This window comes from Asterias rubens, chromosome 14 (genome assembly GCF_902459465.1).
Source record: "Asterias rubens chromosome 14, eAstRub1.3, whole genome shotgun sequence".
NCBI classification, from domain to species: domain Eukaryota; kingdom Metazoa; phylum Echinodermata; class Asteroidea; order Forcipulatida; family Asteriidae; genus Asterias; species Asterias rubens.
This window is the reverse complement of record NC_047075.1, coordinates 3,041,405-3,069,306: the sequence shown is the minus strand read 5'-3', so window position 1 is coordinate 3,069,306 and position 27,902 is coordinate 3,041,405. Positions and strand designations below refer to the sequence as shown.

Here is a 27,902-nt window from a genome sequence, read left to right as displayed (position 1 = left end):
TATAAAACGCTTGATATAATAGAATTAGAAGCGGAGGGGAACTGTGATGTGAAGCGACTCCTTTGCGAGTCTAATATTCCTCAACCCCGCGACCCCTCATCCGTGTATGATATGATCGTACCTGGCACGGTCGACGTCGTAGCCTTGTGTCAAGGGTTTCGTGGGTTCTACAACTCCGTAGAGCCGCTTCATAGGATATATCATAGCAGCGCTGTGAAGCTGTCCTAGCAAACACAGCCTTGACAAAAGGCTAACGTCGTACTGTCCGTACATTTTTTCTTCCTGTCGAATCTCAATGATAACACACACTCCTCATTAATGCGCACATCACCATAGCCTTGACACAGGCCTGTCGATTGCAACCAGTATAAAACATCAGTGTTGTCTGTTTACATCTACATCTGGGCTACTTATCAAAGCCTTTGCATGCTGCGTTTCTTGACTACGATTGCAACCAGGCTGATCGAGTTAGATTTTGAGTTCAATTTGTAATTTTGTCCGGTAATATCGTCGGCAGAGAGACAGAAATTTAGGGGGAGAAAATGGTTCAATTAGGGGTGACAGATAATCCGAAAGAGAAGGCGTTGAAACTGCCTCCACCCGCTGATAGCACAGTTGTCGTCTTGCAGGTGAGTTCATCTTTTCTCAGTATTTCATTTCATTTCTTAGACATTTATTTCTATTCCAAGAGGAATCAAAACAAAAATAACATTGTTTTATAATTATATGCGCCTACACTGTTTGGATACTAAAATATGTTTAAAAAAAATCGGTAAAGACTAATAGAGACTTTGAAATGGGGATATAACCAGAAAAGCTACAACTTTTAAGCCACAGCTTGTGTCAGGTATGCCTAGAAAAACAACACAAACTGGACTATTTAATAAACATTAAAGGAAAGGTACACATTTGGTAATTGTCAATGACCAGTCTTCCCACTTGGTGTATCCCAACATAAGCATAAAATAACAAGCCTGTGGAAATTTGAGCTAAATTGGACATCGAAGTTGCGAGAAAACACCCTTGTAAGTTTTTAAGTTAATATTGATTTTGAGTAATTACCAAAGGTGTACCTTCCCTTTAACAAGAACAGTGAGATAGTATAGGTACGGTATTTAACTAAGACAGTATTAGACTGTATGTGAGTGACGTCACAGAGGGGTGCAACTATACAAAACATATGACTAAGCCCATGGATGTTTCTAATTTAGTATTTAGCCCTGGAAAATGTTCCTGCATGGTGTTCACAAATATTCTAGACTTAATTTAGGTATTAGTTTTTTATCTTTGCTGTGAAACCCTGAAATTTCAGTGCAAGATTTGGCCGAATTTTCAGGAGCTCACTTTTCTTTCACCATGCTTTACGGGAATTGTAATTTCTCTGTCCCCATGCCGTAAAGGAAATTTAATTTCATTTCATTAAACCTTCTTTAAATAAAGAGTCGACAGTCTCAAGAAGAAAAGGTAGATTTTCACTCCATTTGCAAGACAAAGTGTTGCGTATTCATAGAGCATATAAGCACAATTTGTGTCACACAGGAAATACCCAATAATAGGGGAACGAACCCACGCAGTCGGTACCTGAAAACAAACCAAATCCGGCAAGGGCTTCGGTCGTCCACACAGACTTGATTCAAGTCCCATTCTCGTGTGGGGGTATCGGCGCCAAATAGCAACAACACAAATGTAGCTAGCCTAAAGTGGTCCTGAGAACCTGCGGCATGCCGGTGTCAGATGCATTTGTGTCCGCCATGCAATACTGTCCGCTCCGGACACTTTTGCACATGCAATCGTGTCCGGGACTAAGCAAAAACCGTCCGGCGGACATGTGCATGGCTGTATCACCCCCCCCCCCCATGTGCGCGCGTAAGAGAGAGTGCATGAACTGAACCTACGTGTATGCAGCATGAATATTCACGTATTTTATGATTGCAGCGAATACACGACGGCCGAACATTTCCCATGTCATTCATGACATGCGCTTGTAAAAAAAAAAGGCGAGTGTGTTCCGTCGACCAAGGGCGTTTAATAATTTAGTGCAAGGACGGTTTTGCACGGGGGCGGACACAATTGCATTATGCACCAGCGTCCGGGCGGACACGATTGCGTATGCAAAACCGTCCGGCAGACATTATTGCATTATTGCATATGCAATAATGTCCTCCGGATAGCATTCCTAGAGGACATAATTGCATGCGACACCGGAGATTCGGTCCCCCATAATGGGAAATTAACGTGGGTTAAAAGAGGGCGCTATCAGAAGAAGTTTGTACATAGTTCGCCATGGGAGTGGACAGGGGGGGGGACACCGAATCTCCTGCCACACCGGCCAAGTTTCCCGACGTTAGGCAATGTGACTGGAAATAAAAGGACTCTTACGGGATTGGGACTTGGTCAAGTTTAAGGTCCCGGAGGTGAAAGGCAGGGACAGAAACCGCTGAGTCAACCTGACTTTCTTTCCTCCCTTGAAAGCTAAAAGGTAGTCGGTTGACTCAGTGGTTTCTAAATTCACTGTCGTGTGAAATGGGGGTTATTCAGACAAATAGATATTCAACGGCATGGTATACTTTAGGTAAATGTCAAAGACAACTTTTGTTAAAGAAGACAATGAAGAAATTTCGGGTTTTGAAGAGTTTTTATCGACAGTTGGTCTGCCTAATGTTTGTATCCGATTATTCTCTACGTTATCAGCATTAGTTTAACAAGTAAACCGTATATTTTTACCTTTAAATGATTTGGGTTGGCCTACTTTTCGTAACACAACACACAATGTCCCCAGATTTACATTAAACTTACACCATTTGAAGATCATGATAGTAAACAGCTTACCTTAAAATATTACTTGCTGAGGTGTTGCAGTTTTTGAGAAATGTACAATTTCACAAAAGTTTTACGTGTGAAACGAAAATTTATATTTCAGCATGTACAACGGATTTATGCGACTCCTGTAAACAATTTCGCTGTGATTTTCACCTTTCTTTTCCTTAAAATCTTGACGACTAATGAAGATGAAACTTCTACAAGCTTATTTTTCATGCATCTTCGTGAGTAGGAATTCATATCATGGCTAAAATAAAATTGATTTTAAAGGTATCATACCCTTTATCTTTATATCTCCGCAGTCGACAGCGCCACCAACGGCAAAAAAGTCATGTTGCACGAGGCGTGTCATCATTTGCATATCTGTGACGTGTTTCCTGTTGGCCATGACGATCGCTTGTGTCCTGCTGGCCCTCTACGTCCGCCGTGATTCATGTCTCACGTACTGGGGACCGTGCGAACCTTACTACCTCGATTTTTCTGACGACATCGTTTATGACGTGAGTAATACTAGTCTTGGTGCAAGAGGTTTCTCGTTTCCCTTTCACGCACACCGCAGCCGCGCCAATTCACCGACAGCGCCCGCACCGACTCACCGGTGTGCGTGAAAGGGAAACGAGAAAGGTCTTGCACCAAGACTAGAGTAATATACACAAGCACGCGCACTGGACACTACAGGGTGTGTCAAAAAATACACTTTTGAAATGGCTGCTCCGAATAAAAAGTATAGGATTCTGGGGGGAAGTTTTAGATGTATGGATACCTTATGGACTCGACTTTCATATGACACCAAGAAGTCTGTAAATAATTCATGCTTGGGTGAGCTCACCTTGTGAAGGGTATGACATTTAGGTTGCGCAGGAAATAGCCTTCCAATGAGAGACTTTTGGGACGCTTGGTGGCAGCAGACTTACCAGGTAAAATCCATCGTTCTCGGTAAAGTGCGCATGCTCAGAACTACGTAAACAATGGAAATTTACCTGGTAAGTCTGCTGCCACCTAGCGTTCCAAAGTCTCCCATTTTTGAGAGGTCCTTTGAAGCTTATGAAATTCAATCCAAGATGTCGGCTACTTATTCTTCAGTGTATAAAAAGTGTGATTCTGTGATTATTAATTTATATTTTTTTCGTTTGATCTGACAGAGTGATTTCTCAGTGTGGAATCATGATGACGTCGTCATTCAATCATCTGATTATAGTTCGTCTGGATCAAGCGTGACTATTATTGAAAACATCATGAACGGGGAGTGGCAAGATGGCGGACATGAGTATGAAGGGGAATGGCAAGATGGCGGCCCCCTTGGTGAAGCGGGAAGTCAACAAGTTGACCCCAGCGGCGAGCACGTACCCGGACAACCTTTAGGTGTGTAAATGATAGACTGTATAGAAAGGTTTGCGGTAACACCATGAAATGACTACCTCTATTTCAAAGGAGTTTGGGTGGTTCTGAAAAGAACCAGGGAACGATTTCATCCAGCATTTTAATTTTGCATAGCAAAATATTTTGACTGTGAACAAATTTGTAGGTACTGAATGGTCATAGAGTAGCAAGTGCCAAAGTGCATCTTTTTTTTAATAGCAACTGCTATACAAGGGAAATCGTTCACTGAGAACCGTTGGTTTCAACTCGACGTTTCGATCAGTATATAGGCCTATGCTCTGTTCCTCTTCTGGAGAAAGCTTTTCCGCAAACCTTTCCATTTCGTATTTCCACCATGCAAAGTTTCAAATCCTACTTAATGTTAAACTGGTCCACTGTCCTTATCCGCAAGTTGGCTTTATACATATACAAATATACGTCGAATTTAACTGGGAATCTCCTAAACAAGAACGCCATGTGAAATTATTGTTAGCATACACAATTACTTAGTAACGAGCAATTGAGAGCGCACATTGGGTGCGTTCGTTTAGCTTCCCTGGGTCATTCCCGGTCTGCCCCGATGCGTTCAAATAGCTTTGACAGCCTTCCATGGGCTCACCCGGGTCAGCCCACAGTGCCCTGCTTGTGGAGTGGGTCACTTGGGGGCTGGCTACAGGTGCATGACGTCACCACGAGAGGGCGAGTGATCGTTCGATTAGCTCTTGTCAGGGGCTCACCCGAGTGAGCACCGCGGGGTTGACCCAGGGAAGCTAAACGAACGCACCCATTGCTAGTACAAAACATTGTGAGGAACAGCTCCATCTGAAGTAACCTAATGCTTGTTTGTTATTATGATTATTAATTTGTGATATTTGGAAATACGAAACCAAACAAACAAAAATCGAACTCAAAACGCAGTCTTTGGGAAAGAGGTCATTTCTCACTAAAAAAAACTGGAGCCCTTTTTAGGCATCTGAAAGCACACAACAATTTGTACAAGAAGGGTGTTTTTTCCATTCATTAGTCTCTTGCAACTTCGACAACCAAATTGAGCCCAAATTTGCACAGATTTGTTATTTTATGCATACGTTGAGATACACCAAGTGAGAAGATTGGTCTTTGACTATTACACATGCACCTAATGTGTCCAGGGGCCGATCTAAGATCGATTGTAACTGCAAATCAATCTTAGTTGCTAAGTAAAGTGTGATGTCACAATACAAATTGCTATGGCGATACTGACAATTTGGTCTTATGATGAGTTGTATTGCTTTGTGATTTGGCCCCTTGGTCTTTGACAATAATTACCAAACGTGTCCACTGCCGGAATGATTTTCTGCTTGCAGCTCTACAGTATAAATAGTGCAGTAGGATTGTCATTTTGCGCAGTGTGCCCCGAAAACTGTAGTAACATAACATTTTATTTATTTATTTTTCCCAATTTTTTTTTTCCATTGGAGGAGAAATTTTTTCTCAAGTTACTTTTAATGTACAAAGCAAACTACTGGTAAAACCAACTACATTTAGAACGATACGAAAAGAGAATTAATTGGCAAATGACAAAAACAGGAAATTTTATGAAAAGCGTGGCATCTAGTTGGATAGTACATAGCAAAACAAACGAATCCCATTTGGTAATTGAACTTATCTAAGTTGTTGTTTTTAACAAAGATATTTTGTCCATACCAAAATAGTTTTGATCAGAATAAACGAGAAAACTTTAGTAATAATTGGTTTGACTTTTACTCCGTTTGATGAAACATGTCTGGACAAAGACAAATACACACGTTGAACTTGTTAACAGTGTAAACACGTCAATTTAAGTCTTGTTAACTTCTGTCGTTTAGGCCTATTGTTTGAGATAATACACCTAAATAATACACCTAATTGAATTGAAGAAAAAAAAACACCTAAAGCCATTGGACACTTTCGGTAAACAGTATTGACCAAAGCCCACACTTCGTCTTTCACAACGTATAATATAAGTAACAAACCTGTGAAAAATTAGGCTCAACCAGTCATCGGAGGCGGGAGAAAATAACGGGAAAACCCACATTTTGTTTCGCACGTTTCGCCGTGTCATGACACATGTGTTTAAAAAAAAAAATCCGTAATTCTCGATATCTAGAATTGATATTGTTTTAATGTTTTCTCAAAAAGTAAAGCATTTCATGGAATAATATTTCAAGAGAAGTCTTTCACCATTACCTTCTGTAAACCCTGTAAGTTATTTGTAAATCTGTGTGAATTAAAAAAAAAAAATGTCTGTTCCGAATAATGGCTTTAATTGGACGTCACCATGTTGGGACATGTATTTTCATAAACTTAACAGGTCAAGGGTCATTAGCTATGACGTATGAATTTATGAATACATCATTTAACAAAAAGCAAATTAATTTATTGATTGGTTTGTGTGTTTTTTTCTTTTTCCAGGAATCATCGTTGTTCCGCCAGAGATGACCCAGATAGTCGACTATGTAGAATAAAATACCAACGACTGTTTCATGTACTTTGTTATTAACGTCATCACAAACGGCTATTTCATGTAGCATGTTATTTTTATATGAGATTTGATAACTGTTAAAAAAGAAAGATTTGTTACTTAATCACAAACGGCTGTTTCATGTTGTATGTTTCTTCGTGTAGGATTATCTTAAAGTCACCTGGAAGTGGTATTTTGTCCAAACAAAGCTTTTGACACTAAAATATGTGTTTTGATGAGTGGAATATGAATAAACAATTAAGTAAAGTTAAAAAAAAATAGTTTCCATGTTATTTACAAATTTGAAAAAAAGCCCGACCGAGAGGGCGCTGTTCGTGACGTCAACCGAGGCGCGATGAATCGCATGCAGCGCCAATACCAGACGGTGACGCTTGGCGCAAGCTCAACACATGCCCTCAAAGTGAAACAATACCTGATTTTTGTTCACGTTAGGCAAGTGCTCTATACGTCTTTCAGGTACCTTATTCGACTTCCCCACTACCTGGGAAAATTATTGGGATGGCGTCATGTTTTAGAAAAGAACTGTTCTCTTCATGTCAAAATGTGTAGTGTATTCCTTTTTTCAAAACGTACAAACTCACGACTAGGACTTGAATGTACTTGCACGTACGTGTGTTCGATGTTCGATCGAGGCAAAGTCTTCTTCGATTGACGTCACAAAAGGGGTAGACGGAGTCACCCCCACACAACCTTATGTAATTTCTTTAAACATATAAATCGTTAAAAACAATTGCTTAACTTTTTTAGTTCAGGAACATATTATCTAATGTTTGAAGAAGAAAAACAAAAATGTTTCCAGGTGACTTTAACTGAAATAAAATGTTTGTTTAATGGCCAAAAACAACAGTCGTGCACATCAACGTCTGTGCACAGCGAATATTTTTTTTTTTAAAGTTTGTTTTGCCTTTTTTTAGATTTTTTTAAACGATGCTAAGCCTAATGGCGTATAATTTTATGTATAAAAAAATGCTCTATAATAAATAAATACATTTTAACAGTTTTAAATGTAAGATACCAAGTAATAAACCACAGGGGAATCTGACTTAATCTAATTTGGGTTGAACAAAGAAAAATAGACACAAGCTGTGTTATTAATACAAATGGGAAAACAAAATACAAGACAAACCGAGCTAAACTTTGGAAAGATTGTCCACTCGAGATTGTATTTTTTTTTCCATTCGGACAATTAATTTAGTAATATTAATTATGTCTTTCGAAGTGTATAAATAGCAAATAGACCAGAAATGGTTTGCACAACGAGTGCAAAGTATACAGTCAAGAATAATAATTTGTATTGAATCCTGGTCAATTCTTCTGAATTGTAACGCACGTAAAAAAACAATGCATTTATCCCTATAAGCAAGACACTTAACCATAATGATTCGCCCTTCGAAGGGGACGTCAAGCCGTTGGTCCCGTGTGTTGTCTAACGTACGTAAAATAACCCGTAACACTTGTCGAAAAGAAATGGGGTTAGCCTTGGTGTTCCTGGTTTGATTGGCTGCAAATTGCGCCAAAGCACCTTGTAAACCTAGCCATGGCGGCCTTACACTTTCGTAATGTGTACAGAGGAAGAGTCCTATATAAGGGCTACTTGTAAACCATGACATGGTGCTATGTAAAAGGATCAGGTCTCATAATGCAAACGTAGTCCCACATACCTTGCGGAAAATACTGAATGTTAAAGGCAGTGGACACTATTGGTAATTACTCAAAATATTTAATAGCATAAAACCTTAATTACTTTGTAACGAGTAATGGGGAGAGGATGATATTATAAAACATTGTGAGAAACGGCTCCCTCTGAAGTGAAGTAGTTTCGAGAGAAAGAAGTAATTTTCCACGAATTTGGTTTCGAGAACTCAGATTTAGAATTTGAGGTCTCGAAATCAAGCATCTGAAAGCACACAACTTCGTGTGACCAGGGTGTTCTTTGCTTTCATAGTTATCTCGCAACCTGGACGACCAATTGAGCTCAAATTTTCACAGGTTTGTTATTTTATGCACATATATGTCAAGAAACACTAAGTGAGAAGACTGGTCTTTGACAGTTACCAATAGTGTGCAGTGTCTTTAAAGCGCCTTGATGAGTGTCACTATCTCGGCCTTAAAGGCAATGCCACTGATAAAAAAGTCACGTCAAAAATGGTGCCATAAAAATTTTTACAAAGAGTTTAAACCAGGTCAATTTATAAAATTAGTGTATAAAATAATTATATGATTTATAAATAAATGATTTTGAGAAGACAATGTGATGTTTTGCTGTGTTTTATTATATAAAATCTTGTGACATAATTTTTGGCGTTCATTAATAATTCCACACAATTTGTCTCGAATATGACTACATTTCAGAAGGGAATATTTCGTAGCATAATTTATTCTGTAAACAATTGAATATTTCACTCTCTTGTCTGAGTGGTGTCAGTTTAAGATAGAAAGTAAATCTTTGTCCATTTGTTTGAGTGAAGTTGGAACGAACTTAACTCTAAATCGAGTTGAAAGTGCCCGTCTTTTAAAGTCACTTTAAAACGAGTTTTATTTATACCAATGGCTCTTCGCAAGAGTGATATGGCGAGCAAAACGAGTGTTTTTTTGTTCACCTTTTTTTTTTATATTAAGAGAGATTACCTTCAAAATCAGTAAGACTTTAAAAAATTACATAAGGATATGTTTACCTTATTCCCTTGTAAACACAGGTTTCATAAGCGGAAATAATTGAAGTCATTTGACCAGAAAATTGTCAATGACTGTTTGCCTTGCAGTGAGAGTCTGGGATTTTGTGTAAACACCGTCTACATCGTTATTAAAAGTGAGTGGACCAATCACTAAACCTTGGGGCACGCAACCAATCAAGGTTTGTTAAATCTTTCATTGTTGATGTTGTTATCCTGTGGTTGTCTATTCTCAATTTAGTTTTTGACAATGTTATTGTTGGCGCTTATATTGGTAGCTGCTACCGGCCGGCACGGCGAACAATAGGTTATTTTCATGTATTGAAAGTTTTAGTTGGAAGGTAGGGTCATATTAGTTTTGTGTCAACATGCTCCTGAAGACGATCAGAGCGTACTGATCAAAACGTTTTGTCGTTAAAGGCAGTGGACACTATTGGTAATTTCTGAAAATAATTATTATCATAAAACCTGTCTTGATTACAAGTAATGGGGAGAGGTTGATAGTATAAAACATTATGAGAAACGGCTCCCTCTGAAGTGCCATAGTTTTCGAGAAAGAAGTAATTTTCCACGAATTTGATTTCGAGACCTCAAGTTTAGAACTTGAGGTCTCGAAATCAACCATCTAAACGCACACAACTTCGTGTGAGAAGGGTTATTATTCTTTCATTATTATCTCGCAACTTGGATGACCGATTGAGCTCAAATTTTCACAGGTTTGTTATTTTATGCATATGTTGAGATACACCAACTGTGAAGTTTGACAATTACCAATAGTGTCTACTGCCTTTAACCACTGGTTCTTTCCAGAATCAACACTCAAACAAGAGTTTTTTTTTAAAGTAACACCATGTGAATATTATTATTCACGGAGTCAGTTCTGAAATTGGTCTCAACGTTTCGACTAGCTTGCTCGAGTCATCGTCAGGAGACTGCCGAGTTAACTGACTCGAGTCATCGTCAGGAGACTGCCGAGTTAACTGAATTTGAATGACATTTTCTCATGGTGTCATCTGTTGGTTTCTGTCCCACCTGTTAACAAACACTCCATTGTTCGCTTAAGTTTTTGTCCCGGGGTCCTTGCCAAACAGGCAATACTTTTTGAGGGCCTCCATCGACATGCATGTAATCCTCTATACCTGTATTGGTATCCAACCTTTATGTAAGGTGACTGGAAGTTTGTGTTTACAACTTGCATATAGTGTGTGGGGAAAAATAGAAAAGCACTTATATAACTTGCATAGTGTGTGTTGAACAAAAAAACGTGTCCTTATACATAATGTGTGTATTTATACTTGCCAGGTAGAGTTTGTTGTTAGAGAAATGTATTTCTTTATTTATTCTACTACCGCAGAATAGATTTATCGGATCTTAGGGAGACTTATCAGTTCTGAAAAGAACTGTGCTTTTTAACTTCTACCCGGGCGGAAGGCATAGAAAATTGGCTGGGACTACTACTTTAGCTTAGGATCGTAATTAACTGCACTACCGCGGAGTCAGTTCTTGAATTGGTCTCAACGTTTCGACTAGCTTGCTCTACAGTCATCGTCAGTATTGTTATTGTTATTTTAACTAAACTGAACTGACTGAGCGAGTCTATGTATTTTTTACATTATAATAGAGTGAGACACTATTGTACGAAACCAGCGATCCGTACAACATCTCTCATCATGTGAAAACGTACCTGGCCGCACTCGGCACGTATTGTCATTAAAAAAGGAAATATGCAAATGAGTACATGACGTCACGCTATTATTATTATAATTATTTACCATAGTTGAATTCACCCTGATCTGCCGATGCCATAATTATATAAACTGATCACGCAGTTATATTATCGCTGTACAGTCTCTTTACTTCACCGCTGCTCAAATCGTTCAGTTCTTCTCTGTTTTGCTTGCTTGCTTGCTTGTGTTTAAACTCTGACTATCAGAGCTAGGCAAGATGGTGCAGTTAAAAGTATCAGATAATCCAAAGGACCATCTAGACCAGAAACCGATCGCAGAAGCACCGAGTACTGTTGTTGTGCTACCGGTAAGTGTAAAGCTGTGAAAGTGTGGATTTATAATCTGCATTATTGCTATTTTTGATTATGAATATAACTATAGGTGTTATTTAGTCTTACCGAGTCCATTTTAAAGGATTTGGTTACCTTTTCAAAATGTCCCTAGATTTACATTAAACTTACAGGGTTTGAAGATTATGATAGTGGAAAGAATCCCTTCAAATATTACTAACTGAGGTGCTATAGTTTTTGAGAAATGAGTAAAACAATGTCATGAAACTACGTTTGTAAATGATTAAAATAATTTTCGTCTCATGAGACGAATTTTTTTCCTTCATGACGTCGTGTTACTCATTTCCCCCAAACTACAGCACCTCAGCACGTAATATTTTCAGGGAAGCTTTCTGCTATGATTATCTTTATAATGTGTAAGTTTAGTGTAAATATGTGGATATTTTGTCCTACAAAAATTACATAGACCCTTTAATTGCAAAGTCATGTAAAAACAATTTTTAAAATGCTGTAACATTCATCCTACTTTAGTTTCTGATTTCTTTGTTCTGTCCTCAGAAATGATCTGGAAAATTGTTATTAAATAGCTTGATCCGCGTTTAAAGGCACTGTACACGTTTGGTAATCGTCAACGACCAGTGTTCTCACTTGGTGTATCCCATCATAAGCATAAAATAACAAGCCTGTGAAAATTTGGGCTCAGTCGGTCATCGAAGTTGCGAGAAAATGATGTAAGAAAAAAACACCCTTAATGGACGAATTTGTGTGCTTTCAGATAGGAATACAATACTTCTAAAAGTCTTTTATTATTTTAGTGAGAAATTACCTCTTTCTCAAAAAACTACATTACTTCAGAGGCAGCCGTTTCTCACAAAGTTGTATACTACCAACAGCTCTCCATTGCTCGTTACCAAATCAATTTTTAAGTTAATATTTGTTTCGAGTAATTACCAAACGTGTACCTTCCCTTTTCCTAATGCCTTTACAATGTAAAGCCTACATGTATCAATCATGCTATCGCTATCACTCAATAGTTTTCGAGAAAGAAGTAATTTTCGACGAATTTGATTTCGAGACATCAAGTTTAGAACTTGAGGTCTCGAAATCAACCATCTAAACGCACACAACCTTGTGTGACAAGGGTGTTTTCTTCTTTCATTATTATCTCGCAACTTTGATGACCGATTGAGCTCAAATTTTCACAGGTTTGTTATTTTATGCGTATGTTGAGATACACCAACTGTGAAGGCTAGTCTCTGACAATTACCAATATTGTCCACTGCCTTTAAAAAAAAAACCTGTTAAAATACAGGCAAGATATTTGTTCTATCTTTAGTCTAATTTCTGATGTTGTTTCTGCCCTCAGTAATTTCTCAGATTTTTACCATTATCACATTTTGAGTAAACTATATACAATTTCTTGTTTTAAATTTAATTTTCCCATGATATTTTTCCTAATGTAGTCTGATTGTTTTCTGCTCAGGAAAAACCTCATGTAGGTTATCCCCTGTTCCCAATAATGATGTTTTTCTTGCTTCTTTCCAATGGCCGAAATATCATTCCTAAAAATCTTCAACTAGGCTTACTAAATGAATATAGAAATTAATTTGAGTCGTGACCAGGGCCAAATGTTTGGGTTTTCTGTGTATCAATGAAATAAGGTATCTATAGACCTTCAAGTTTTGTATAATTTGTTTGTATTATTTTTTATATATCTTTAGGCCTATTGTTAATGTTAAAGACCTGCTTGAACGAAAATGTCAAGTCGTGAACTTTGCTGAATTCCACTTTAAATGTTTTCGATGAATTAGGAAATCGAGTCATATGATTATAAATAGGTTTCAATAGTGTAAAAAAAAACAATCATTTTGTATGCCCTTGTCCAGAGCTTTTCTGCGAGATTTGCGAAAAGCCCCGTTACGTAATCACTCTCAAAACGTCATAAGTAGATAAAGCCGCTTTGTTGCAGCGTGGATGTATAACAAAGCAAACTCCCCCAAATGACGTCAGCGGCACTGTCCTTTGACGCCCGCTCTCAACGGCAGAAGTGTTTTTAGTTTTTCAAAAAACCTTTAGGTAGGGGCCTGATTTTTTCATCGATAATTACGAAAAGTTCAGAAGTGTACACATGTCAAAATTACATTAAAATGGTGAACAAGTGCATTATAAACAAGTAAAAATACCATTTCTGTTGAAAGCATTCCGCTCAGGTAGCTGTTTAAAAAAAAGTTCTCAGAACTCGTCTTTGTATGATGTATTCAATACCATGAACGAGGAAAATGATATTTAAAAAAAAAATTCTGGTGAACAAAAGTGTTACTTTGTGGTTTTATAATTTGGTATTTAAAACACTTCTAAAAAGACTCTGCTAGGGTCGAAACGTCAAGCCATTAACTACTTTTTTGCATGAAAACAGTTGTTATTGAACAATTTTAGTAAAATACTGCACCGTCCTTTTTTTCACAGCAGACGGCACCGCCCCGGGCCAAGTCATCATGCTGCACTAGGCGAGTCAAGATCTCGGTGGTTGTCGTGTGTTTCGTTGGTACTCTGGCAATCCTTGGTTGCCTTGTGGGGTTCCGCTTGTATCGCCGTTACGGTTGTGACACCAGGGTAAGTAATTGAAGCATTGATCACATTTCAGATGTATATTTTTTGGGACACTACTGGTAGTTACTGAAGAGCAACGGAGAGCTGTTGGTAGTGTAAAACATTGTGAGAAACGGCTCCCTCTGAAGTAACGTAGTTTTTGAGAAAGGAAAAAAGGCATTTTTCACAAAAATACTTGAATTGAATTCGAGACCTCAGCTGAAATCACACAACTTGTGTGACGAGGTTGTTTTTCTTCCATTATTCTCTCGCAACTTCGACGACAAATTAAGCTCTTCATTTTCACAGGTTTGTTATTTTATGCATACAATAATGTTGAGATACACCAAATGAGAAGACGGCATGGTCTTTGACAATCAAAGGTGTCCAGTGCCTTTAACGTCTATGATTATGAATTGCACAAATCAAGAATTGAGGCATTGGTAATTACTCAAAATAATTATCAGCATAAAACCTCACTTGGTAACGAGTAATGGGGAGAGGTTTATAGTATAAAACATTGTGAGAAACATCTCCCTCTGAAGTGAAGTAGATTTCGAGAAAGAAGTAATTTTCCACGAATTTGATTTCGAGACCTCAGATTTAGAATTTGAATCAAGCATCTGAAAGCACACAACTTCGTGTGATAATGGTGTTTTTTTTTCTTTTCATCATATCTCGCAACTCCGACGACCAGTCGAGCTCAAATTTAAAAAACTAGAAGAACATTGAGTCAAGTACTTATAAGCAGCATCCAGCAAAAGAGTCCAGAATTCTCCTGAAGACGACCAGGGGCCAATTTCATAGAGCTGCTTAAGAAAAAAATTGCTTAAGCACGAAAATATCTTGCTTATTTTACACATATTACTGGCAGAAATGTCATGCCATATACATTGCTTGTGACTGGTATTTAGCTTTTGTTTACTAAGCATAAGAATTGAGTGGAGTCTTGGCCGGGAATCAGTGATTTTACTATTAAAAAGCAAGGATTTTTTCGCTTAAGCAAAATGTTGTGCTTAAGCAGTTCTATAAAATTGGGCCTACTGATTGAATTGTTGAGTCGTGAAGGAACACGTTGCCTTGGATCGGTCGAGTTAGTCTTTGAAAAGCGTTTGTAACCGTTTGTTATAAAATACATATGATTAGAAAGATCTGTTAAAAGTAGAATATAATGATCCACACAAGTATCACTCGAAATTGCGTGGTTTTCTTTTTACCTTGTCGACAAACACGGTCGGCCATTTATGGGAGTCAAATTGATTCGAACCATAGAGCATATAGCTCTATGATTGGAACCCGCAACCTTTTCAGAACCGAGCTTAGTCTCAACTAACAGAATTTACCATTATTTTGCTTCACAGCAGCGTATTGACGATGGTGGGTTAATCGACAAGTTGTACGGTGGCGACTGGGCTGACGGCTTGGACGGAGACCACGATTTCGGCATGAGCCCCGACGACCAGCGTGACGGTCGCCACCACCCAGACGGCGATATGGATCGGGATGGCCACGACCAAGATGGCAGCCGCCGCGGCGGTCATGGTGGTGGCCATAGTGGCGGCCATAGTGGCGGCCATAGTGGCGGCCAAAGTGGCGGCCCTGATGGCGACCATGATGGTGGTCGACGAGGCGGTGACCACGACGGTAGTCATCACGACGGTGAGTAGTTGCCAGTGTTGTAACCAGATGATAATAATAATAATAATAATAATAATAATAATAATAATAATAATATCAAAGTCTTATATATAGCGCACGTATCTACCAAACAAGGTACTCAAGGCGCTGAGTATAATATACAAACTTTCAGAAATCATTTTTTTGTGTCATTTTTTTGTTCAAGTCAATTCGCTAGTATCTTTGCTTAAAAGTAAAGTCGGTGGCTTATTTCATAGAGCTGCTTAGCGGCCGATTTGTACTTACTACTGTGCGATTTCCATTTCGCTGCTGAACATGACCTTCCGGTGCTTACTGCACTAAATTAAATAACGTAACAAACAAAAACACGGTGAATGTGCAATGGTCTTTAAGTTGTTCTGCTTACCTGTCAAATACGCTTGCACCTTAGCAAATTTGTCTGCTACAGTAAGCACACAGTTTTTGCTTACCATTAAGCAGCGCTATGAGCACTGGTAGTTGTCCATACTGAAGATAATAACAGTTGTATTTATCTCCTAATAATTATTGGCTTTTCCTTTTGTGTCTTTTTGTAATTTAGGAGGTCCACCTCCCCCCGCTCCACCATCATATTAGAGCGCCTTCTAGAGTTCAGCCACTGATGGTTCACTGAAGTGGCAACCTGTCGGATAACGTGCTCTTCACAATCATGTCGGCAATTTAACTGGGGTTCCTTGCTGAATTTTAGCATGGTTTTAGCAGTGTTTCGCTTTTGCAAGAAAACCTGGACAGTGGAAACAGTAATTTGTTGTCTTTTCACACGGTGTACATTTTGGATTTTTTTTCACAATCATCCTACCATTTACCAAGGGACCTTTGCAAAATTGCTCTCGTGTGAAAGGGGCTTTAGAACAACAAAATGCATTGGAATTGACCGAGGCTGGTATTGGAAACTCATGACATGCGCTCTCCAGTTGTTCGGGGATATGTTTTTACTGTTGTAAATAGTCTTATTGTTGCAAGGAATAGTAGATATAATTGATACGAGATCAAATCAATTACATTGACCACAAAGGTATTCAATTAAATTTTAGACAACAAGTAATCATATTTTATTACCAAATAAACAAATTTTAAAAGCAGTCAGCGAACAAACAACGTGCCTGGAAACTGACTTCATAGTTTCTATTCGGATGCAACACATTGCTTGTATTAAAATCTTTGCTTTTTGTAAAATTGTTAACTTGTCCTGTCCGCATGTTGGAATAACCTTTTGAAGAAAAGAATTTGCTTTGAGATTATTGTTCCATCAAACGTAATGCATGCATCGTGTGCTTCTGTGTACACGGACTAATTTGGGCAGGTAGAATGAACGAAATATAAAGCTCTTGATAATCAATTACTATTCATGCAAGCCCCGCCCTCTACAACCACGTGTGCTAACGTGCACGTAACCATGGCTGTGATTGGTCAGTTTCATCCAGAAGTAAGTGCAAGCCCCGCCCACTACACTCACACGTGTTCACGTGCAAATAATCAAGGCCCTGATTGGTCAACTCATCCAGAAGTTAGAACGTAGCAATATAGGTTCATTACAAATTGTGCACGCTCCAACACTGCTTATTATTCTTAAAAACTTAGATAATAAAAATGTTTGCTCTAAAATCCCTTTTTGCTGTCGTTGTTTTAATGTTAAACATTTATCTTCGTCGTTTATTTTAAATAAAATATTTTGCTGTTTATTAAACAACATTTTATTCTACTGTTATACTATTATATTATAATATTCTACTATTATATATTATTCATAAATACCTGAGACAGTTTCGCTACTCCTACTGGTGGAGATGCGAGGTCAAAGATACATTTGTTAATATCCGAGCATCCGGTAAGGCTGGCATCTAGGCGTTTATTAAACAACCTCGAGGTGTGATAATTAGTCAGGCTGAGTCAATGATTGGTCCTCATTCACCCACGTGAGGGCGCTGTTTGGGTCTCCTGACGTCATATTATGCAATGTACGCTCCTCTTAGAAAAACTTTTGCCGTATTTTCATGGTGCATTTCTGAACGGGTGCACATTGCTCCAGCCAGTTATACCACACGATGCCCTTCTTCACCTGATAGAGCCCAACTGTGGATTCTTGCCCAACTCCGATGTGCTCTCCGTTGAAATGAGAGTGCAGACACGATCCGAACCACCAGGCCCCCTTGCGGTCTTGGGCACAGTTGACCAATTCCGAATCGTCGTTGTCGTTGTCTTTAGTCGAGAAGGGTCTGCCCCGGTGGTATCCGAATGAATCTCCGGCCGTGCTGCGGACGTCGTATTCCCCGATATCAAGAGTGTAATTCTCGCCTGATATCTTGAAGTCCGTGTACTTTGCGAATGCCGAGTTACCGTCCCTGTCCTGAAGCTCCATGCGTAGCTCCCACGTGAGGTCGTCTCCTCCTGATGACGAGGTCAGCTTCAAAAGGTTGTCATTGCCCAACCACAACTCCCCCGACATGTCGCCGAAGCCGAACTTGTACTGCGCCCAGTCCTGGTAGAAATCCACGCTGCCGTCCTGCCGCCTCTGAACGACGATCCAGCCTCCGCCGTCGCTCTCCAAGTCACAGTAAACTCGGAGCGGACCACCGGAGAAGCCGTCCGGGTAGATCGTATACACCCCGCTCGTCTTGTAGTAACCGGCGTCCAACATCATGCTGCAACTACTGTAACGAGCCATCGGCAACGAGAATAGAGATGTCGCCACGTCATGATCAAAGTACATGCTGTTCTGATGCTCGGTGAAGTAACCAGGATGCTCGGAACGCGTGGAATTGTTCAACTCGCAGACAGCAGAGGCTTTGGCGTAGTTAAACGATTTACAGCGTGTGTCTACGCTGCAATCACGTGCGCAACGTACACGATTCGGGGAGAACTTCGTCTCGTAGGTGTGCTTTGTCATCAGTGCCCGGTTTTCGGCAGAGTACATGGTCTGGGCGGTTGAACCGCAGTGAGTGGTGGTTACAACATTCATTTGCATAAACATCAAAGCCAGAAGAGGGACCAGCGTTTCAGTTGATACACTCTTCATTTTGAACTGATTAATGAGCAGAAAATCGGTATAATAAGCCAAGCCGATATGCCTAGAATGTGGAGGCATACAAAGTCATTCTCTAAAAACAAAAACTCACGGACACCGGGGACGAAGAAGATCAACAATGTCTTAATACACCGGGGTGCTTCAAAATGACACCGCTGTAGAATCAACCTGAGAACTGGCCACCCTCATGCAAGACATAATTCCTTGGAGAAGCCATTCCCAAGCCCGCCTGTGGTCGAGTGAGTGGGTGATCGTGAGTGATTGAGTGGTATGATAACTGAGCAATAATGTGTGTCAGGTGAAACGGGAGAGATTATGGTAGCCTCCGAAATCTGCATCAAACCAGCACGGCATCCAGACTAAAAACGGCGATGGATAACTCGCTGATGATGGGTTCAGCCTTACCAAGTTACCATGTACAGTACATTACATTGGTTGATCATCTCTTCTACGTCATCATGAATAATTCATGATGCACGTCGTTTATTAAGAGACACTGTCACTTCTCTCATTGAACAAAAACCCTATCAGAATAGGTTGCAATAAACTGGGACGTGTACTGCAACAAGTCCGGCGTGAAAGTTGTCTCCCTTGTGATTGGTTCAGCCTTACACGTAAACTCTCCTCGTTGGTTGATAGTCTCTACTACGTCATGAATAATTCATGATGCACGTCGTTCATTAAGAGACATTGTCACTTCTCATTGACCAAAACAAACCATCAGAATAGGCAGTAATGAACTGGGCAAGTACATGAAACAAGTCCGGTGAGATTCTTTGTTGTGATTTGTTTTCCAAATCAATAAAAAAAAGGTGTCCTTTCTTGTGATTGGTTCAGCCTTCCCACGAACACTCTGCTCATTGGTTGATCCTCTACACTACCTCATAATGAATTCATGATGAACGTCATGCATCATTTGTAGACATTGTCACTTCTCTCATTGAACAAAACACTGTGACCAGAATAGGCGGTAATGAACTAGCACATGTACTAGTCCGGCGCGATTGTTGATTGTGACTTGTTTTCTTCAAAGCAAACACAAAAGTGTCTTTTCCGCGCCGACAAGAACTGCATTGGACTCTAATTAAACAAGGCCAAAGTTTTTGTGTGACGAATTTCCCATCTCTGGTAATTGCAAAGAAATAATTGCAAATTGTACCTAACGCGCGCATACCATGCGTTTTCTCGTTGACGGTATTTATTAATGGCAATAACTGTGGGAACCCATGCAAAAACAAGCCTGTAAACACGTTTTGACGTGACGTCACAAGACCCCAAAACAGCGCCTTGAATGATGAGGTAAATGGAGACCTGGTCCCCTGTCTTAAATGTAATGTAAAGAATATGCACATGCACTGGTTTTCGGGCACAATAGATGCCATTTGATAAACTTTGCAGTGACGTAAGCGTCCAATTCTGCGTTATGATTGGTCAGCTCCGAAGTGACGTACTTTGTTAGATACACATATTTTTTTGTAGAACACAAAACCTTGCCTGTTTCAAATGGAGCTGTCACCCAAAGTGAATTCCGACTCATATTTTTGTAACCGAGTTATATTAAAGGCACTGGACATACTATTGGTAATACTTAAAATAATAATTGTAAGCATAAAAACTTACTTGGTAACGAGCAAATGGAGAGCCGGAAACAGCTCCCTACGAAGTAACGTAGTTTTTGAGAAAGAGGACATTTCTCACTTAAATAATAAAATACCACAGGTCTGAAGCCTTTTATTATGGTACTCAAAACATCTACATGTTGTGCAACAAGGGTGTGTTCCCTTTCATTATACTCTTGCAACTTCAAAGACCAAATGAACCCAAATTTTCACAGGTTTGTTATTTTGTGCATGTTGAGATACACCAAGTGAGAAGACTTTGTCTTTGACAATTACCAAAAGTACCTATTAGCAGACCCTAAACAAACAATCGGTTTGAGAGCACGTTTATAGAATGATAAATATTGCCACACAGATAGACCCCACTTGAACAAAGACCCGCAAATATTGATATCTTGTAAATTATCATAACTAGGGCGTTTTCAGAGTGGTATGAAGAACATAAATTTAAAAAAATCTTAGACATGTTGAAGAGACTCTTTTCCAATTATTACAATTCTTAATTTTTATGTAAGTTTGTGGCTTCTCTCCACACTGTATTGACCCTTAATAATAGTAATAATAATAATAATAATATTTTGAGTTTTTATAGCGCTGTTTCACTCCCGAACGGGTGTCTCAAAGCGCTTTAAATTATTACCCCTAGTCACTGGGCCTTAATTCACTCCTTAAACCATCTCAGCTCCCTGGGGAGTATACAGCCTCGTGCAACAAATGCGCTACTCGGCTAAATCAATCACAAGAACCATCTCTGCCCTCACAGGTCCCCATTTACCCCTGGGTGGAGAGAAGCAATAATAGCTAGACCCTTGACCTGATAGAGGAAGGGAAATGCCAAATTCAAATTAACAAATGTACTTATTTTCCAATAGTTATGGGGTCCTCATTTGAGTTTGGAAAAATTCCAAGTCTACAACCTCTCGATAACATTGTGCAAACTACGTCACATTCGATGACATCTCGGGTCAATGATTATCAGCATCCTAACACAGGATGTACATACACTTCCCAAATCCGTTTTGTACTAAAGCAATCGGTCGTCGGGTAGCGCCGAGATTATGGCCCTTTTCGAAACCACCGCTTCGGCTTTAGATTCGGCTCAGGCTAGCTTGGCCCTGCCGGTTGTTTTGACGATTGCGCGTGCTTTGGGTATACACACTCCGGGCTTCAGACGAGAGAACGGAGCCTCAAGCAGAATCCAAAGCCGAATCCATGGTTTCGAAAAGGGCCTATGTTTAACAAAAAGGCCCTCCTGCTGAGGAATTTCTCCAGACAAAATTGACAAAGACTGGACTTAAAAAATGACGTAGCAAAATGTTGTTGTTTTAAATGTGAAAACAAAATAAAGACAAAACAAAGGAGTAGTAATTAAAGGCAGTGGACACTATTGGTAATTACTCAAAATAATTATCAGCACAAAACCTTACTTGGTAACGAGTAATGAGGAGAGGTTGATAGATAAGTATAAAGCATTGTGAGAAACAGCTCCTTCTGAAGTGACGTAGTTTACGAGGAAGTAATTTTCATCGAGTTTGATTTCGAGACCTCAGATTTAGAATTTACGGTCTCGAAATCAAGCATCTGAAACACACAACTCCGTGTGATAAGGGTGTTTTTTCTTTCATCGTTATCTCCCAACTTTGATGATCGGTTGGGCTCAAATTTTCACAGGTTTGTTATTTTGTGCATATGTTGAGATACAGCAAGTGAGAAGACTGATATTTGACAATTACCAATAGTGTCCAGTGTCTTTAAAGGATTAATAAATGGGCCCCGGTGACAAAAGATTGCATGCCAACATTGACAAGAGGCACTTGTCCCACGTTAATTATTAACAATGCCGAACACCAAACGAAAATTCTCGACAACAAAGTAAATGCGCAGTAGCCCAAATTCTCATCCACTTCTTTGCATTGGAACATCTATTAAACTACGCAATTATTAATTTAGTCTTCGGACTTTGGCCGAAACATACATCCAGTCGGGAGTATTTCAATCATTTTTTTAGACGGTGAGGCTTCCAAAATGGTGCTTGTAACTGTTGAGAACCCGAAGGACACAACGAATAAACAGTTTGAAATGTCAGAAATGCTCATTCCGGTAAGTACTAAATATTTGTAAAAAAATGTGTGTGTTTTTTACGACTACTTTTAGAAATGCGTATGTTTGCAGCCATCCGTGTTTAGAAACTGGTACTCGCATATAGGCTAATAGCCACTGAGGAATAACCTTTTAATGATAATTATGTGCGATTCATAACCATATAGCATGTTAAACCAATGTTATTATGAGAAAGATTTGGCTGTTACCAGCTCCGAGTTTATGTCCCTTTATACCAGCCTGTTTCCACGCAGAAATAATTAATATCCCTTTTGGATTTTTTTATATAAATTTGTTTATTTTGGGGATAAAAGGTGATTTATTATTTATTCAAAACAACTTCGAGTGAAGTGTTTCTAAAATTGCATTTGTTACTATCCGAAGCAGCTATATATAAGAACGGGTGCAAGCTCGCGTGTCACGCCCATGTTTCAACAATTTGTACTGGTCATAAACAAAGGTTTATACACACCCACGTGACGCGTACTCCACCAACAGGAATAGCGAAACTGTGTCTGAGGTATTTAGGAATGCTTGGATTGTTATTATGTTTTATTACAATGAGCTTCGCTCTTTCTTTTTGTTTCAAAGGAAGTGGAAGAACAGAAGAAGAGCAAACCGAAGCTGACCGTGAGACTTCACAGTCTTCCCCGCTACCGAAGCGTGATACCTTCCATTACACTGATCTTCATACTCGCTATGGGAGCTTTGTTACTCATTGTTATGATATCAAAATTCCATCAGTTCTTCGGTTCAGATTGCCTGGTAAGTCGCTACTTAAAGACACTGGACACTATCGGTAATTGTCAAAGACCAGTCTTCTCTCTTGGTGTATATCAACATACAAACAAAATAACAAACATGTGAAAAATTGAGCTCGATTGGTCGTCGAAGTTGCGAGACAATAATGGAAGAAAAACACCTTTGTCACACGATGTTGTGTGCTTTCAGATGCTTGATTTCGAGACCTCAAATTCTAAATCTGAGGTCTTGAAATGAAATTCGTGGAAAATTACTTCTTTCTCGAAAACTACGTTACTTCAGAGGGAGTCGTTTCTCACAATGTTTTATACTATCAATCTCTCCCCATTACTCGTCACCAAGTTAGGTTTTATGCTAACAATTATTTTGAGTAATTCCCAATAGTGTCCACTGCCTTTAAATACAGTGGACACTGTTGGTAATTACCCTTTATAGTTGTTAGCATAAACCTTACTTGATAACGAGTAATGGGGAGCTGTTGATTAAAACATTGTGAGAAACGGCTTCCTGAAAGGAGTAACGTAGTTTTCGAGGAAGAATTAATTTTCCCCGACCTAGATTGTGTTACCTCAGAATTAGAATATGGGGTCTCAAAATCAAGTATCGGAAGGCACACAATATTTGCAGAATGTTTGTACATCTTATCTTTTAATGGTGTTTTATTTTAACACATAGTGTAAATTTTGATATTTTTTGCTCGACGTATTTTTCGTGACAGTTTGGCAATTGTATGTAACACGCTTTCGCAATATAGAGACTGGGTTAAACACAGACTGGCCCCGTCTTAAAACACAATTTTTTTGAACACGTATGCTGTGCACAGGGGAACCATACTCATGAATCACTACATTACATAATTATACATGGATCCATAAAAATAAATGTAATAATTCGCAAAATATTGTCCTTTTTTTCGGCAGAATGAATCAACTACACCGGGTGACTGGACCGATGCGAGTGGCCAGCATCATGGTAAGTTTTACGGTATCCATTGAAAAATAACGATGTATTTGAAAATATACAGTACAATAAAAAATATTTGGTAGTTAGGCCTGTCTGGTGCAAAAGTAGTACGAGTAAAGTTAACGCCAGGGTCCAATTTCATAGTCTTATCTAGAGTTGTATAGGACCAGTTACTCGTCCTAACTTAGGACTATCCATGCAATGGGAGACTTTCTGGGACGATAGAGGGCAGCAGACTTACCGGGTAAATCTATTGTTCTCAGAATTATGCGCATGTTCAGAACTACGTAAACAATGGAAATTTACCCGGTATGTCTGCTGCCACCTAGCGTTGGAAAGTCTCCTATTTGTATATCTCCTAGCGGACTAGTTCTAAGTTAGGACTAGTCCTAACTCTTTGTGAAATCCACCCCTGGGCCCAGTTTCATAGCGTTGCTTAGCGGCCGATTTTGTGCTTATACTTTGCAATTTCTATTTCATAGCGCTGCTAACCGTAAGCACACGAAAAGGCATGCTAACCTTCCGGTGCTTACCGGACGAAAATAAATGACGTCACAATGCAAATCCACGGTAAACACGCAATACGGCCGCCAAATTTTTCTGCTAACCTGTGAAATACGCTAAGGCTTAAGCAAGTTGTTCTGCTACAGTAAGCACGCAAATTTGCTTACCGTTAAGCAGCGCTATGAAATTGGGCCCAGCGCAGCCTGGTCTCTTACAATATTCCGAAAACGAGTGATGTTAGGCCGTTCCTTATGATGATGTGTCTTTTCTTTCACAACAAACTGATGATGTTTCTCAAAACATGGAGGATTGGAATGAATGGGCTCTAACCGAAAATAACTGTGTGTCATCCCTTAAAGGCGGTGGACACTATTGGTAATTACTCAAAATAATTATTCGCATAAAACCTTTCTTGGTGAAAAGTAATGGGGAGAGGTTGGTGGTATAAAACATTGTGAGAAACCGCTCCCTCTGAAGTGCCATAGTTTTGGAGAAAGAAGTAATCGTCCACGAATTTGATTTCGAGACCTCAAGTTTAGAACTTGAGGTCTCGAAATCAACCATCTATAAACGCACACAACATCGTGTGACAAGGGTGTTTTCTTCTTTCATTATTATCTCGCAACTTTGATGACCGATTGAGCTCAAATTTTCACAGGTTTGTTATTTTATGCATATGTTGAGGTACATCAACTGTGAAGGCTAGTCTTTGACAATTACCAATAGTGTCCACTGCCCTTAATGGTGTGTTTCTTGAAAACTACAGCGATTGGAATGAAACAAATGTAATCTTCGAAAAGCCAATTGCACCATTCTTGAATATTATGGGATTGGAATTAGGGTGGGAACTTGGGAAACAATTATAGTGTTTATTGGGAAAGTTTGTAATAAATTATTTTGGCTCAGGCCTAGTGAATTATGATTTCATACAGTTCAAAAGGCCTATTACAATTTTATGAACAATTTCACTTTGTCATAATACCCTGACCCTTAACATTGTGGCTATACATACTGATCTTTTATTTTAAACTTTTTTTACTTGTCAACAAATGTACAGGGAACGAGGGGCATCATTACCCAGATGGGCGTCCGTAAACTGGGCAAGATTCTCACGTGGCCGTCCTTAAATAAAAAAAAAAAAGGTGTAACCGCTGTCCAGTAGTTTATTGTGGACAGTTTTTTGTCTTGTCTCGTTATTTTTTAAATATTAAACCTTTACCTCCAAAGAGTAACTCTAAACGTGAAATAGGATACAGTCATATATTACTTGTCTTCTTGGCAATGCTGGATTTTTTGTGTGTACTGTTTATGTGTATGGAGAATTGGTTTTAAACTACATATTATTTTCTTTTCTGTTATCTAAGTATTTTGACACGCATGTTTTTAAATCTGATTAATTTTGTATTCGTAAAAAAAAGTTCGCGAAGTAAATGTATTCAAATGTATTCGTAAGATATTCAAATTTTGCATATAATCAACAGAAACTGTGTATTATGAATACAAAAATTCTTCGTAACAAAATGTCAAACTTTAAAAGTTTAACAATGAGTATATTTTTTCCTGATGACTTTATTGAAATTAATTTCCGAAAACGAGCATTTTATGATTAATGTTGTGTTTCTTGGCAACTAGAGGGTTAGAATAAATGCACCCTTTACCAATTGTACCATTCGTTTTTCGATCGGTCAGGTCACTCAGCAAATTTGTACGGTACATTTAGTAGCCATGACGGTGGTAAGCAGTTTTGAATGATATTTTCTGAATTTACACTATTTGATTAAAATGACTCAAAAAAGTATGATCTGAAATAGTATAAAATGATTTCATACCATTTGCAATAGAACACGTCTTATTTTTTTGCTATTTGTTTATTTCTAGGCAGGCACTATTACTTACAGAATTAACAATAGGCTAAGGGAACAATTCATGCGGATATCAAAATCGAAAAGAATCACTTCTAAAGGTCACGACAATATAAACCTTCATAGGCACCATCTGTTATTACACAAAACTGCAAAACAAATGTTGTTGTTGTTGTTGTTGTTGTTGTTGTTGTTGTTGTTGTTGTTGTTGTTGTTGTTGTTGTTGTTGTTGTTGTTGTTGTTGTTGTTGTTGCTGTTGCTGTTGTTGTTGTTGTTGTTGTTGTTGTTGTTGTTGTTGTTGTTGTTGTTGTTGTTGTTGTTGTTGTTGGTGTTGGTGTTGTTGTTGTTGTTGTTGTTGTTGTTGTTGTTGTTGTTGTTGTTGTTGCTGTTGCTGTTGTTGTTGTTGTTGTTGTTGCTGTTGTTGTTGTTGTTGTTGTTGTTGTTGTTGTTGTTGTTGTTGTTGTTGTTGTTGTTGTTGTTGTTGTTGTTGTTGTTGTTGTTGTTGTTGTTGTTGTTGTTGTTGTTGTTGTTATTGTTGGTGTTGGTGTTGTTGTTGTTGTTGTTGCTGTTGCTGTTGTTGTTGTTGTTGCTGTTGCTGTTGTTGTTGTTGTTGTTGTTGTTGTTGTTGTTGTTGTTGTTGTTGTTGTTGTTGTTGTTGTTGTTGTTGTTGTTGTTGTTGTTGTTGTTGTTGTTGTTGTTGTTGTTGTTGCTGTTGTTGTTGTTGCTGTTGTTGCTGTTGTTGTTGTTGTTGTTGCTGTTGTTGTTGTTGTTGTTGTTGCTGTTGTTGTTGCTGTTGTTGTTGTTGTTGTTGTTGTTGTTGTTGTTGTTGTTGTTGTTGTTGTTGTTGTTGTAGCCTTCGAGAAAGACTCGAGTGCTAGGGTCGAAACTCAGTTAACTTAGGCCAATTTGTTTGAGGGACTTTTTTGGTTGTAAAAGCAGTTGCAAACAACTAAACTCCAATTCTTTTTTCGAGTCATATTCAAAATAAACAATTGGCAGGGTTTTTTATTGACTGCGAAATCCGCATTAAAGGCAGTGGACACTATTGGTAATTACTCAAGATAATTATAGCATAAAACCTTTCTTGGTGACGAGTAATGGGGAGAGGTTGATGTTATAAAACATTGTGAGAAACGCCGGCTCCCTCTGAAGTGCCATAGTTTTCGAGAAGGAAGTAATTTTCCACGAATTTGATTTCGAGACCTCATAATTTAGAACTTGAGGTCTCGAAATCAACCATCTAAACGCACACAGCTTCGTTTGACAAGGGTGTTTTTTTCTTTCATTATTATCTCGCAACTTTGATGACGGATTGAGCTCAAATTTTCACAGGTTTGTTATTTTATGCATATGTTGAGATACACCAACTGTGAAGGCTAGTCTTTGACAATTACAAATATAGTGTCCACTGCCTTTAAACCTATTGCCAG

At 38.8% G+C, this 27,902-nt stretch overlaps 4 protein-coding genes across 6 annotated transcripts; 3 read left to right on the top strand and 1 right to left on the bottom strand.

Annotated features, from left to right (window-relative positions):
* The first annotated feature begins 306 nt into the window (after positions 1-306).
* LOC117299362 lies at positions 307-6,905 on the top strand. The gene is made up of 4 exons (XM_033782892.1): positions 307-629; positions 3,123-3,320; positions 3,963-4,182; positions 6,613-6,905. Exons 1-4 carry the CDS (start codon positions 543-545, stop codon positions 6,663-6,665), a joined length of 558 nt encoding a protein of 185 aa, XP_033638783.1. The 5' UTR covers positions 307-542; the 3' UTR covers positions 6,666-6,905.
* A 4,245-nt stretch (positions 6,906-11,150) lies between these two features.
* Positions 11,151-17,248, top strand: LOC117299289 (TATA-binding protein-associated factor 2N-like). 3 transcript variants are annotated; one of them, XM_033782780.1, is made up of 4 exons: positions 11,151-11,388; positions 13,841-13,984; positions 15,322-15,619; positions 16,179-17,248. In XM_033782780.1, the coding sequence occupies exons 1-4, from the start codon at positions 11,299-11,301 to the stop codon at positions 16,211-16,213; spliced, it is 567 nt and encodes a 188-aa protein (XP_033638671.1). In that variant the 5' UTR covers positions 11,151-11,298; the 3' UTR covers positions 16,214-17,248. The 3 variants fall into 3 exon arrangements, with proteins under 3 accessions (XP_033638671.1, XP_033638669.1, XP_033638668.1); XM_033782778.1 differs by having other exon boundaries at positions 13,838-13,984; positions 15,325-15,619; XM_033782777.1 differs by having other exon boundaries at positions 11,156-11,388; positions 13,838-13,984.
* Positions 17,249-17,538: 290 nt separating this feature from the next.
* On the bottom strand, positions 17,539-20,397 carry LOC117299288 (ficolin-2-like). Its single transcript, XM_033782776.1, has one exon. The coding sequence runs from the start codon at positions 18,720-18,722 to the stop codon at positions 17,607-17,609; it is 1,116 nt and encodes a 371-aa protein (XP_033638667.1). The 5' UTR covers positions 18,723-20,397; the 3' UTR covers positions 17,539-17,606.
* Positions 20,398-22,276: 1,879 nt separating this feature from the next.
* Positions 22,277-26,494, top strand: LOC117299593. Its single transcript, XM_033783141.1, has 4 exons — positions 22,277-22,381; positions 22,973-23,146; positions 24,064-24,115; positions 25,668-26,494. The coding sequence occupies exons 1-4, from the start codon at positions 22,307-22,309 to the stop codon at positions 25,703-25,705; spliced, it is 339 nt and encodes a 112-aa protein (XP_033639032.1). The 5' UTR covers positions 22,277-22,306; the 3' UTR covers positions 25,706-26,494.
* Positions 26,495-27,902: the final 1,408 nt, after the last annotated feature.